Source organism: Cottoperca gobio, chromosome 13 (assembly GCF_900634415.1).
Source record: "Cottoperca gobio chromosome 13, fCotGob3.1, whole genome shotgun sequence".
NCBI lineage: Eukaryota > Metazoa > Chordata > Actinopteri > Perciformes > Bovichtidae > Cottoperca > Cottoperca gobio.
In genome coordinates, this window is record NC_041367.1 from 1,616,370 (window position 1) to 1,631,247 (window position 14,878).

Genomic DNA, 14,878 nt, shown 5'->3' on the forward strand with positions numbered 1-14,878 from the left:
AACGATGGGAGTGTAATCAATCAAAAACACTGTGACACAAATTAAGGAAGACAAGAGACACAATCCACCCACTCGCACCCTGTCCCGACCACCATCACAGTCCACCATTGTCGATACGCAACACTTTTTGGTTGGTTGAAAAGATCAAATGCGGCCCTCCAGGTGCCCCTCTGGCTTTCAGAGGTTGCCAGGCTCGTTGTCAGGGGAGAAAAAAGGGAGAAAGTGCCCTTCATCTGGGGATGTAGTATTGCACAATCAATGTTCGGGGTAAATTGGCCAATTTTGGTAGAGCACCAGGTGCTTTGTCTGCTTCATTACACCGGTGGAGATACTTCCTCAGGAGAGACCATGACCCCACAAAGGCACAGTATCCCGTCCGCAGGAGGCTCTCATAAACCCACAAACACCTCTCCATTTATTCCCAAATCAGACTCATTCTTCTTGACCTAACATCATATCCTTGAGCAATCCAAGATCTGGACTCCATCGCTCCATCTCAGACCAGCTATACATAAAGAAAACACTATACTCTCTTTCTTTGAGTGGCATCTGTGAGGGAAAAACAAAGACGCACTATGTCTGGAGAAGCATTTGAGACAATGACTGGTCCATTCACAGTGAGCTCACCCCTATGAGAAAACTCCTACATAGTGTAGGAGCAGAAATAAGTATATCGTAGCCAAGTCTTAAAAGCTTAGGTTGTTACGGAAGCTACAACAAGGCATGTGAACAAGAGCGCTTGGGATCTGCAAAATGTGGATGCTAGAGGCTACAGACAATATTTCAAATTCATACAAAGACACTTTCATATATGTCTGTATATATATATATATATATATATATATATATATATATATATATATATATATATATATATGACTCTGTAATGAGATGAGAAGAAAAAGTAGATGCAGATACCTGCTGAGTGGGACACAACGTCTTATAGCCTGACTGTCCCACCAGCACAAACAGGTTTCTGAGGACAAACAAAGCGGCCTAAATTCAAAATGCATGGGGCTTTATTTAAATTTTAAAGATAGATTTCACATGAGAGAAATAACAATATTTAGATACTTTTTTGATTCATGTGATAGAGTTCTGTTTTGACTTCGAACCCTCGAAAGAGCAGCAGCCCAGGGACTCTGAAGAAGACACACTATTATAAATGTGCTGGCTGTGGAAGGCTATCTGTAGTCAGTGTGTGGTGATGCAGAACACCCTAACCTGCCCACACGGTGACAATCTCCTCCGCAGATCATTGAAAGGTTGCATGCCTGCCGGAGCAACGGGCACATCTCATGGGAGCAATAGAAGACCTGTGTAGGAGGACATAAAGGAGTGAGAGCACCCTGGGCAAAACCCCAAACCTGGACACACAGCTGGCTTTTCTCAGACCTGAACAATGCAGCCTTTGTTTGAGAAAAAACTGCAATAAGCAACATCAATTCCTGCACACTATTCACCTTTTGCAGCTCCACAGCACCAGGTCTGCTCTATGCCTTGTATGATGGATGAATCTCTGTGCACATTGCATCATAAATACCCATAAAACCTTGATAGTATTAGAACAATAGCAAGTGACAATAATCCAATACAAGCTCGCCACCGATCTCAAAACAGGCATTGTGAATTTCACAAAGTGCAATACCATGTAATGTTAGGGAGGCCATGCTCAAACTTGTTCTTTAATCCAATTTTGGAGGCAGAACAGGCGTCAGTATCTCCGCTAGGTGGCGACCTTGGTCCGATGCGGCTCACCTTGGACAGCGCTGCGCTTGACTGGAGCCAGACTACATGCAGGATCAGCAGCACAGTGTGAGTGCTGAGGAACACAGAGGACACAAACTGACGCATTGCATTTTACTCGTATAAATACATAGTTGGGGAGCAGTTTTGTATTTTTCATTTAAAGTTAAGGAGACAGTGATTGAAGCAGACCTTTCTTAACAAACTCAGTGCTCTGTTTGGAATCCAGGCAGCGCGCACACACATTTCAACACTTCGTTTTCACCACTGTTGACTAAAAGGACATTTCCCCCGCAGTTTATTCGTGTAATGTCAATCGGTGACTCAGAGTTATGGAGTTTTTTATCGCCTTTGTACCTCCGTGGCAAATGTGGAGAAATGCCACCTCACGCTATCACCATCTCCTCGTATCTCTGACTGGTGTCCACTGGTAAATGAGAGTGAATTGTTTGGGGTGTGCAGGGGGGTAATGATTATTCTCCCCACTAACCCCCCCGTTCATTACGTTTCCTATATGGATTGACTGGGTCCCGCGTCAGAGCGCACAGAGTAGACCCGCCTCCTGGCTGTGGTGCGCTCGTTGCGTCTCTCTCACCCTGTCCGCTTCAAACCCATATTCCACTGGGAAAGAGAGAGAGAGGGAGAGAGAGGGAGAGAGAGAGAGCAGGACCTGGGAGAAGAGAACGAAAGAAAAAGAGGAGAGAAAAACGGACCAACAACGATACAAATGGCACTCATGGCAGGGATTTTGTTCACGGCCAGTTTTCTTGTTTTTGGGATTTCTACATTTATTTCGACGGCACGGATATACCCCCCAAATGAAGGTAAGGTTGTTGTAGGAAAAAACTGCCGCGGACTTCTGAATTCATCCCCGCTCCGTGTCCCTGTGTGTTTGCGCTGCGGAGCCTCACTCCGTGGCCCCTAGTTGCGAGTGCGTGGAGCCGTGATGAGTTTAATGGTGGAAAACACCGACGGTCACCTTTACGCAGCGACTTTTGTGGGCTTTTATGTGAACGCAACTGGAATGAGAAGTGGCTGCCCAAATGCGCATAGGCTGTTTTGGTCTCGGGCTTTGGATCGTGCCAGCTGCCGAAAGCCTGGAGCAGGAATACTTGCAGCCCCGATACGTGCTGATCTCTCTGTTAAGAGAGAAGGTCAAGACACTTTCTGTTTGAAAAGTTCAATGTTGCGTAGCATGTAGTTAACGGACATGTCTTTATAAAATACATTAGGTATATTTACGAGTCAGGGGGAGACTGGCAAATTCGGCACACACCCGACTGGCCGAGCAGCTCTTTATTTATCAATTTCAGAATAGCTCCCAGTGATCGCTCCAGCTGAGGGTTTCGGTGGAAGGTGATTATGGGAATAAGTAATTGTAAAAGTTGAATTGTGCTGAATTAGATACACGCCCAATTAAATACATATTTTCAGGTTTACTGAAAAGCCAAACATTGAAGTGCAAGATGTTTAAAGCGAGCACGGTGTGTCCTTCACCAAACTACAGCTCGGGAGGTTTCGGCACTACAGTTGCCTGCTCGGGGTCCCGGGGAGCATGTCTCCAGTTTCAAAATGTTAGGCCCGATACAGGTTATAGATACACTGCTCTCCAGTGCAAACACTAATACATTAAGGACTTTGTGTTATTTAAACTCATCCCACAGATGCAGAGTCTGTCTCCTGCAGGATGATGTTTCTGTATCTGCTCGGCACTGAGCTGTTCGACACAACAAGTCCACAGTGCTGCAGCCCGGGCTCAGGGAACTTCACTATGAAACTAATGCTTCCAATATCAAATGGACCAGTCTGTTCAGTACCGAATAATTTATACCGTGGACTTACATAACGGGATGATTTATGAATTCACACTGAGCAGCTGATTGAGCATTTAACTCCCCCTGAATTCAATCTCAAATATAGGTAGCCTATAATAAAGGACATTTAGTTTTTTTAATTATTGCTTCACATGCATAATGTTTGACTTTTTCTCAAAAAAAATATAGTGTGATCAGCCTGTTGGTCTGTCGGAGGGTTTTTTAAATGCGTTTTGTTTTTCAAAGACCAAGTTTATGCACACGGCTCCTTAATTGATTCCGATCGCATCGAACGTGCTTCAGGCCGACGGCTGAGCAAAATGAAATAGTATTTATTTAAAGACTCTGGGGAAAGACATCTTTCTTAGAAAATCTTTATCTTAACGAAAATCAATCAAAACGACATGCGTTAGGCACAGCAGGGAATTACGCATAACAAAACATTTACAAGACTCGATGGCCTGCAGTTTGTATCCTCTCTGTGTTCTCACATTCATAATGAGATTATCTTCCTGCTTCGCAGTTATTTCTAATTATTATGTCTTTATTCGAAAACATAGGAACCTGTTTTTCCTTCTCGGTGTTTCCTGATGTTGTGTGAGGACTGAGACTGCATGCTCACTTCTCCTATTCTTGTTTTCCAGTCACGTTATTGGACTCCAGATCTGTACAGGGGGAGCTGGGATGGGTCGCCAATCCAACAGAAGGAGGGGTAAGTTCTGCAAAGAAGTGTCCCCTTGTTAGGACGCATGGTCCCCTATTGAGCAAAAATGGAGAGATAATATCCATTATTGGCAAGAGCTCTGGAGTGGACCGCCAAACAGATACACAGCCCTCTTTGATAAGGTCCAGTCCTGGTGAGCCCTTTATGGGAATATCATTGTTGATGATTTATTGTGCAGCTGTCTGCACTGTAGGGGTATTAGGCTCAGGTGAGATCAAGGCATAACTTCCAGAATCTTACACTAAAATATGATAAATTAGAATTTGCCGTTTGTTGTACGATTCTGAGACCCTCTGGAACACCCTCCAGGGCCCCATGAGGTCCCCGGAATCCACTTTGAGAACCACCGGTCTATAGGCAGCCCCCTCAGCCCCAACCACTGCTCTCCCTTTCTCCTCGCTTCCCTTCTCTCTAACCACTCTGTAATGGTCAGATGCAGGGGCCGATACTGCAGCGGGCGTCAGGTTTCCTGAATAGACGGTGGATTGAATCGGTCTTTGTGGAGAAACTTTATATCCCTTTCCACCATTGAGTGGAGGAGAGGGAGAGAGAGAGGGACTTGGCAGCTGAGAGAGGGTCTTCTGAAATGGATGAATAAGGGGGAAAGTGCAGAGGGGTTTAGCTCTTGCCGCAGGACGACTGGATCTCGCTATAAAGCAACGGGGGACAGGGTCGATCAAATACGTGATCCCTCAGTCTAATTGGGATATATACAGTGGCTCAGATAAGAGATGGAACAGGGGCCCCACCGTGGTCACGGCGTGCCACAGGCATTAGGTGGTTAAGGAAAGGTGAGGCACATGCGGTGCCTTAAACAAGTCTCAATTCGATATAGAAATGGCCAAAAATGTATCTGAATGCCATATCTCTAAAAGTAAGTGGTGACCTAAATTAGTAATTGTTCACATTAAACAAATAACAGTGTTTTGCCAGTCAGCAGTAACTCCTCCATTTGTTCTACTTACAGAAATGTGATGATATCTTATGAAAATTCATACAAATTAGCGACAATCGTGTCAACTAATGAACAGGCACCCGGGGGGGGGGGGGGACGACGACGACGACGACGACGACAGCATTTCACCTTGTGCAGCTGTTGCCGGCTCTGCTCGCGAGCTGTACTCGATGAATTTAGCCGGTGCTGCGTTCAGGCTCTCCCCTCGGCCATTTTATCACACACAAGTGATTGACAGGGTCCTGGCAGCCCTGTCAAGCCTGCATTCACCCTCTCATTACGACCAATTGGCCTCATTCTCCCTCTTCCCTGCTATCGGGGAAAGGTGGCGCCTTATCTCAGCGCTGCTTGATTTGCACAACAAAAGGCCGGCTAAAGGAAGAGAGCAGAGTGGAACAGAACAGCAGGAAATGATAGACATTTTCTCAAATCATACAGCCGCAGCTATGTTTAGCATTATCCCACCCTCCTCCAGGGAAATAAGGCTTTAATCCAGATTGTTTATGATAAGGCGTCAAATCAAATCTGGCAGCACATCCCATATCTTCCACTCTTCCATTATGACTTCTTTTAATACAGTTTTTTAAACGGTTGAAGCGATGGCAGCCAAAGGCCTGTCTGCTCTTGTTTACAGCCCAGCTCAGTCAAAGACTCTATTTAAAACACACGGTGAAAGACTTAAGGGAACGCACCGCTTTGAGCCTCTCAAGACATGCTCGTATTTGCTCAAGAGTGATCTGTGGAGAGGGAAACTTTATCATAAGTAAAACAAACATTCCCTCCTGGCAAAAATAAGCTTGGATAACGTAATCCATGCGCCCCACATCAGCGTATCCCTCGCTCTCCTTCGAGTTGATACTAACAACAACAGGGAACATGTGTGCCTCTGTCTCCCAGTCCCCGTCATGTATGCTGATGCAAAGCAGGCGCACATTAGATCATTAGCATTGATTCCAGACTTTAGTTTTTTGCATCCACATAATCCAGTTTTCTTTTTTTCCCTGATACCCTGAGCCATGCACGTTGTGTGTGTGTGTGTGTGTGTGTGTGTGTGTGTGTGTGTGTGTGTGTGTGTGTGTGTGTGTAAAGATGATTTTGTATACAATTCCCAAAGTAATTGAAGTGTAGGCATTACAGAGGCATATAACTAATTACAAATTTAATTTCTTGCAGTTGAGGGGAAGCCATGAATATTAATATCTTTATGATTCTATATTAGGACCTAACAAGTCTATTAGGTGCCATTCATAAAATATGCATTAAGTTTAGCCATCAATTAATTGCTCTGCTGAGACTCAAATATTGACTAATCTGTCTTGCGTGCTCTTTTGCACAGTATCTCTCGTTCTCGGCTCCTGGTCATGTGTGATATTTACATTTATGTGTCTCTGTTATCTCAACCTTTAACAAGTCTACCGTGACACTGTTATAGTATTTTACAACTTTGCTAAACATAATTCAGTAATTTGCAGGTTTAAGAATATCCTTGTAACATGTTTTATTGTTGTTTCTTTTCCCCAGTGGGAGGAAGTGAGCATTATGGATGAAAAGAACATTCCCATCCGGACGTACCAGGTGTGTAACGTCATGGAGCCAAACCAGAACAACTGGCTCCGCACTGACTGGATCCCCCGAGGCGGTGCCCAGCGCGTCTACATTGAGATCAAGTTCACCCTCCGGGACTGCAACAGCCTCCCGGGTGTCATGGGAACCTGCAAGGAAACCTTCAATCTTTACTACTACGAGTCCAACAACGACAAGGAGCGCTACATCCGCGAGAACCAGTTTGGCAAGATCGACACCATCGCCGCGGACGAGAGCTTCACGCAGGTGGACATCGGTGATCGCATCATGAAGCTGAACACAGAGGTCCGAGATGTGGGCGCCTTGACCCGGAAGGGCTTCTATTTGGCCTTCCAGGATGTTGGAGCGTGCATTGCGCTTGTGTCCGTCAGGGTCTTCTACAAAAAATGTCCATTGGCGGTGCGTAACTTGGCCCAGTTTCCCGACACCATCACTGGAGCCGATACCTCGTCGCTTGTGGAAGTGCGTGGCTCATGCGTGGATAATTCAGAGGAGAAGGAGGTTCCCAAGATGTACTGCGGGGCGGACGGAGAGTGGCTGGTGCCCATTGGGAATTGCCTGTGTAACCCCGGATACGAGGAGCGCAATGCAGAATGCCAAGGTAAAGAACTGACATTTGTCTTGTGTTTGTTAGGACTGCCTGTTTCTCAGTTCTCTATTTATAGATCACTCTCTCCCTTCAGAGAGAGCCGGTCCCGACTGTAACACACCACCTTAATGTCTCCCCTTCTTCTTGCCCTGCGTCTGTCTTCACCCCCAATGCTTTGTTCTCTTTGTCCTTCCCACCCTCGATTCACCCACCTCGCACTCTGTTGGATACTTTTTTACTCCTCGCTCCTCGCCCACTCTCTAAAGTCTTCCTGCCGGTGTCTGGTTGGGTGAGAGAAGCACTGATGATTGTAAATGGAGTAATTAGCAGGCCCACTGGGAGGTGTTGTGCAACAAGAAGCATCCCAGGAGAATTTGTGACACCGGGAGAGGAGGGTGAAGCTCCAACTGGTTCGCACTACTGCTGCGTCTCTTTCTCTTTCTCTTTCTCTTTCTCTTTCTTTCTCTTTGTCTTTCTCTTACTCCCAAAGGAAAACAGATAGACAGTTTTAGAGGAAAGGAAGGAGCGAGAAAGAGTTTAACATTCTGAGCAGGTATGAGAAGAGTGAAAATACACAGCTGTGAGATGGGGTTGAAATAGTGCTATTTGGTAGGGGGGGAATAGCCCTTCCTGGGCGATTATTCTAGTCTCAGCTCACCGTATTCCTACACCAGGCTGTTTGATGAGGTTTTAAGGTCAGTGCAGAGTGCCTCCTTTCAGATATCTTTAAATCAAAAGCATGATAGAGCTTCAGCATGTTGCTGAATTCAAAACATTGCCTTGAAATGCCCATTAAACGTTGCCAATAGAGCTTTCTGAGTAGAACACGTCTCAAGCTTAGGATCTTATGAGGAATGGCATCTTTGATAGACTCTACCCTAATTTAACTTGCGAGTTTCATCGCACAAAGCAGATTGTAGTTTACGCAATGCAGAAGTTTGTTGTGGATAGCATCGAGTAGTATTCTGCAGCTGTTTTGTGGATCACATGCAGCATTTTGCCAAGCCGAGGAGCAGTTGTCAGCTGGCCAGACGAGCGGATGCCAATTCTGCCACCATGGTTTATTGGTATACCTCACCAGCCACCCACCACCATCTCACACACAACAGCTAGCTGCAGCGGTGAGGGGTCAGAGGCTGGGCATGGGTGATTAACAGGGGGACGGACCACTACACCTCTCCTAATTTATGAGGGAGCCTTTATCTTGGAGGACTAATTGCATGACAAACAGGTCTGGTGATTTAGGGCTGGGGCACCGTTGGCTGCTTGGGGGTGGGAAGGCAAATGGATACAAGTGAACTGGGGGTGGGGGGGGGGGGGGGGTGGAGGGGAAGGAAGCCAGAATCCCCTGGATTGTCATGCAATTGAGTATAATGACCTCCTGTCTTAATTCAGAGTATGATCTCTGATCTCACGCCGTATCATAACATTCTCCTGCAGCATTAAAATGGACTCCTTATCTCTTCTCTTTAGTTTCAGTTGAAATAAATATCCGTTACTCTCCAAACGTCGCAGTAAAGGATTTGGAAACCTTATTCTTTTAAGACTAATGCAGTCTCGTAGTGTCCGCCAGCCACTGAGCTGGCAGTGTTGCTTTTCAAGCCAATACATCCATTCAGTTCCCATATCACTGCATCTGCTTTAGTGTGTTTGAGTTTACACACAGCACATCATCTACATTCACTTTTAGCTTCAATTACACTGTTTAAAAAGTTTCTTAGCATTTCACTTCTAATTTGAAGCGGGATAATACGCGTTGGGTTTGACGCTGCGTGGCTGCCTGAGGCGTCATCGTGGGTCCGATCCCGCGACTGTAGGGTTAAAGGTGCTGGATACTGTCAGGCTTCAAGTGCACTGATGAGCTGGTTAATATTCCATAATGTGACAGGCTCTACGGGAGAGCGGCTCCTCTCCTATACGACCGTGTTGACCAAGGGACGGGAGCTGGATTGGGGCGGGGTGGGGTGGGGGGGCGGGGGTATATATAGGGAGAATTGTGGGCTAAGGTGTTAATACTGTTTTTTCTTGACATATTAAAAAGTTCAAACAAGTGTATGAGAGTGTGTCTGCTTACACTAAAAACACCCGAAACTTTCTTTTTAAAGGTTTTCTATGGCGCACACACAACCCCAATTGTGTGAGTGTGTGTGTTTGCATACTTGTGTGTCTGCGCTTGTCTTGTATACGTGCGGGGTTAAAAGGGCACCTTGGCCCCTGGTTCCCAGCCCAGGATGAATGGACTCTCCTCCATCATTGTTTGGGGCAGCAGCGGAGCCGACTGAGGCTAGGGATGTTTGGGGGGGGGGGGTGAAAGGGGTAGAGGGGGGGGGGGGGGGGGGCGGTTGCAGGGCACATAGGAATTGTATTCTCCACCCCTGGCAGAGGTCAGGGGTCATCCCCTTCTGCATCCATCTTACTGCTTCGTCTGACAGGCTCCTGGATCCAAGATTGATTAAGACGTCAGGAATTTTGACAGCTGTGGCGGGGGGGTTGGGGTGAGGGTGGGGGTGGGGGGGGGAGTATGTGTCTGTGCTCGAGGTGGGCCAAGGGTGGCCAGGGTGTAAACCCAGGGGCCAATGCAAGATGGGCTACCAGGCCACTGAGGGCCAAGAGGCCCCCTGATCTAAGGAGATCTGTTTGCATTTGGGATCCCTTTCCCTGTTAACCTCCTCCCCCCACATGCTCTGTTGTTGAAGGGGGGGTGGTCCGGAAGGGCCTTCGCTCCTCGTCTGGTGAGGGGGTCACTACTGTTGGAGGGTGGGGGAGAGATTAGCGAGAACTACGTATGTCATTATGGGGAAATGATAATTAGCATAACTGTTTTTTTTGTCGAGCGAGAGACACAGACGGTTTGTCTGGCAGCAGTTCTGCCTCAGCAGAGCGATGATGTGTGTTTATAGGAAAATCAGCAAATATCAACTTGTGTGTGTGTGTGTGTGTGTGTGTGTGTGTGTGTGTGTGTGTGTGTGTGTGTGTATGCGTGTGTGTGTGTGTGTGTGTTTGTTTGTTTCCCTCAAGTTTTATTTGTTGGCATGTGTGTTTGTTAAGTATATAGCTCGGTTGAGGCGTGAAGGTGACAGACACTTTTCACACTGAAGAATTCTAGCTGTTAAACACAATCAACACACACACACACACACACACACACACACACACACACACACACACACACACACACACACACACACTCACTAATGGTATCTAACATCGCCTCAACTTCAGGAAGTAAGTTAACGCTGACATTCTTGAATTCTTTATCTTTTGAATTTTTATCGTTTCGTTTTTTATATTAATTCCTTTTGCACATTTTATCTTTTTGTTCTGATCCTATTAATTTAATACAGAATGCTTCTGTTCTAAGATTAATTCTTCATTAAAGCAACTTTTAACTTTTAACCTGTGTGTGTGTGTGTGTGTGTGTGTGTGTGTGTGTGTGTGTGTGTGTTCCCTCTCAACCTGTTTGCATGTGTGTATGTGGATAACGACTTTGGGCCTTGTTGTGATGTGTGTGTAGTGTGTGATCGGAGCATTTTCTCACCTATTTGCCCCCCCCCCCTCTCAACACTCTTTTATTCCCAGCAGTCTTTGCTGAGCTGGAAACTCTCATTCATATTGGATTAAGAGGTTTTAGGGATGAAGTTTCTCTCCTGCGCTGCTCGCTGTGTGTGTATCTGGGTCTTTCTCTCTCTCTCTGTTGACAGTGTTAAATATGCGCTTGGGAGCATCATTCTAAATTCACCACGTAATTCTATTTAGCCCGCCGGTCCCTGATGGCTTTAAATACACAGACTCAGTCCCTTGCTCTTCCTCTCCCCCCCTCTCTTCTGCATTCACACAAATTAAGTATTTGCATCTTCTTCTTCTTTCTGTGTCTTCATCTCCCTCCATGTGTCCTCTCACACACTTTTCTCTCCTCCTCTCTGCTCCGGCAGTCGAGGTGGTTAGTGTTCGTCTCTGTCTCTGGTGGCGGCAGCAGGACGTGGGCTGAGTAATGAGATTACCTTCACTGCTGGGGAGGGAGGCAGCTCTGAGCAGCACACAGAACATCATCACCTCTCATTGTTCCCACAAACACACAAACCTGAATAATACAAATCCAGACACATGCAGGGAAAGATGTCTTAGATGACCAATATGCGCACGCACACACACACGGACGGCCGAGCATGCATGCTCACACTGACACACAGATCCAGGCGCACACACATGTAACGAAGGAACATGTAAAGTAACAGACTCAAGTGCACACACACATTTATAAATATGTATAGCACACACACACTCAGAGCTGAGCAGAGTGGAGGTGGATGTGCTCGTCACTCTCGCTGCCACCAGAGAGGCTCATGTTGTGCTGCTGAGAGAGACGAGGAATCTATTACAACAGGAAACAACAACAACGAGAGAAAGAGGACCAAATGTCTCGTGAGCAATCCTCCGCCACTCTCCTCTTCCTGCTGACATGATTGCTTAAAGCATTTTCTTTTATATTCTGTTCTTGTTTGGCTCCTCAAATGATGACGAACAAGTCCTCTCAACACGGTCTGCAGGGAGGGAGGGGGGGGGGGGGGGCAGTGGTAATTCAGCCGTCATTAGCTGAGGTGCTGAAATGTTTTTCCTGCTCGGGCCGCGGTCCTGCCTCGGTGTTTGTTCCCTTTGCAGTTCTCGACACTCATCACCCGTCTCTCGTTCCCCTCGCGGTGCCCTGCTGAGGGCAGGAAGCCACCAGTGATGGAGCGTGACCCGGGGGCTGATCGTGCTCCCACAGGGGCCGTGTGTCGGGATACGCTGCCCCCGACATCTACAAGTCATTTATCTCCTACTGAGTTTTAAAAGCTCATTTTCTCTTATGAAAATCAAGCTTCTCTTCAACACAGTGTGCAGCAGCGAGCTCTGTCGAACTTCATCAGATACTTTTCACTTCTGGATCGTGCTAAATAAAATGTTACGATAACAACTTTTAATAAACTTCAGTGATTATCTGACGCGATGTGAGATCATGTCACTGGTTTCAAATGGAGTTAAAGGCGACAAGTGTTCATTACGTTCTTCACATACATCTTTAATTAAATCTGGCTTTTTTCTTCAAATTGAGAATAAAAATGTAACAATTGAATTATTGCAACAGGACAGAATGGAGTTATTAGTGCACATCATGTACACATCAGATCAGTTCATATACTGTATCTCCAAAACTAAATGAATAAATAAACTTTTAATGATCTTTGGAAAACAGAAATGTGTCCGAGCACTTAATAATAATTAATCCTCTGGGTGTTAAAATAATGTTTTTCAGTGCAATCTCAAAAGACCTTGGAGGCTCTGTGCAGATAAGTGCAGAAGTTAGACTCCTATTATCAGGTAATGTGGAGTGAGCTCACATGATCTGTTATAGTGCTCCGAGCATCGCCGTCAGCTGCCATCAGCAACATTTGGCTGTGGAAGTGTCAGAAGGAGCTTTAACAGGATGATAAAATGTCTCTCTCCTCTCATCTTTCTGAAAAGCATCCTCTCTTTGAAGCCCGTGATGGGAAGAGGGAGCGATTAAAGCAGTCAGCAAGCAAATTAGCATGTCAAAAGGCCCTGAATCAATACCCGAGCTCTCTACCAACACAACCCTGCAGTCCTTTCACCCCCCCCCCCCTGTATCTGTCCCTGACGTTCCCCCATTCCTCCGGCTGTTTCCCTTCTTCTCCCTCCATTTTCTCCTGCACACTCTCCCTCTTGCTCTCTTGCCCCTCTCTTTCTCTGTCGTGCACTTACATTTTCCTTCCCCCTCTTCCTCCAACACCTCTTGTTGTCTCCCCCCGCTGACAGAGCGAGAGAAGAGGCCGAGTTTGTAAAGAGAGACGGACGGATGTATAGGCAGAGAAAGACGGACAGAGGGAGAAGTGGACGGCGATCAAGTGGGCATGGGTGGACTGTTTCAGAGCGAGGTTGTGAAAGAGAACGAGGGCCCCTGCCACCGGCTTTGTGCCGACGGGGAGAACGGTCCTCTCTCGCCAAGAAGAGCCGAGGAGATGGAGACGAGGAGGCAAGGAGGGAGGTGCAGGGAGAAAAGGAGACAAAAAACATGGGGGAGAGATTTAGTTCCAGTCTGGCAACCGTACTTTTTCTACACTTCACCCGTCGGTTCACTATTGCACGGAAATCCCTTTGATCTGGTGCAATGTGTTACTGATCACTGAGTGTGTGTGTGTGTGTGTGTGTGTGTGTCCTATATTTATTCTGTGCATCTGTCGCGGCAGACATATCACATGCTGTATCATAAACTTCTATTAACGTTCCAATCGCGTTGCATGATCTGGGGCCGGAGACAAAGCTGCCCGGCGGCTCGTCAGATGGACGGCCGGCCCTCGGTGTCTGACAAAGGGAGGCTGATTGCAAACACCTTGACAATGTTTTTATCTCTCCCTCTCTCTCTCTCTCCTGCTGATTTCTATCTTAAGCTCCCTCCGTCCTGCCGAGGCGATAGTAGGTGGTCTTTTCTTCTCCTTCCTCATCATCCTTTTTCTCAGGGGGCGCAGAGTTCAGTGGCCAAATCAAAGGCTGCTCCGTGGCAATCAGTTAGGGGTTATGACAAAAAGCCTTGCAATAAAGGGCCGCTCTGTAATCTGATGTGCCCTGAGACTGGACGTAGTGCCCATTTTAATGAGCTGAGATCCCCCTTTTCTAATCACGGTGGTGGAGGAAGTGGCACACTGGCTCATTCTCCCTGGAAACACACACACACACACACACACACACACACACACACACACACACACACACACACACACACACACTAAGAATGTGTTAATAAATAGTTTAGTGGACAACATCTGTCACGTTAGATGATATAAAACTGGTATGAATCATCACCACTACGATTATCAGCTGCATTAGATTAAACATTATATATTGATTAAGAGTTGAAGGTCCGATACTGCACGCATGAGGACACAAGTCAACTCCCGCTTCCAAAGTACCTTCAGATAAGAACCATCCAATCACAGAGCTCGCCATCTTGTCCTGCGACTGCGGCGCAGTGTTTGGTTCCCAAATGCAACAAGGAAGTGTTTCAAATCAGCAACTTACACCTGTCCTATTGTCAATCGAGGTTTTTCACAAGGGGAATACTGTGTGTGTGTGTGTGTGTGTGTGTGTGTGTGTGTCCACAGCATTATGTTCCTGCAGGAAGTCACTGCGCTCAGAAATAGGACATAAGCATCTATAAAAGCCACAACTTGACGTCCTGACACTTTTGGACGGGTGTGACATGTATAATAGATGCTTATGTCCTATTTCTTTATCTGGGCGCAGTGACTTCCTGCAGGAACATGATGCTGTGGACACACACACACACACACACTCCTAACACACATTGTATATGCATCTATAGTAGCTTCAGACCAGAACTTTGAGATCAGGTAGCCGACCCCTTGCTGCGAGTACATGTGTATGAACGCCGGCATGCAAACTACATGTGA

The 14,878-nt window shown here is 46.5% G+C and overlaps 1 protein-coding gene across 5 annotated transcripts in view; it reads left to right on the forward strand.

Moving 5' to 3' along the window:
* Nucleotides 1-2,337: 2,337 nt before the first annotated feature.
* Nucleotides 2,338-14,878, forward strand: part of epha4l (eph receptor A4, like) — a 51,241-nt gene continuing 38,700 nt past the window's right edge. For 2 of the 5 annotated variants that reach the window (XM_029445778.1, XM_029445779.1), the window contains exons 1-3: nt 2,339-2,570; nt 4,205-4,272; nt 6,761-7,424. In XM_029445778.1, the coding sequence (XP_029301638.1) occupies nt 2,474-2,570; nt 4,205-4,272; nt 6,761-7,424 (829 nt within the window). In that variant the 5' untranslated portion in view covers nt 2,339-2,473. Of the gene's footprint in view, nt 2,571-4,204; nt 4,273-6,760; nt 7,425-14,878 lie in introns of all 5 variants that reach the window. The other 3 variants (XM_029445780.1, XM_029445777.1, XM_029445781.1) reach the window with 3 other exon arrangements.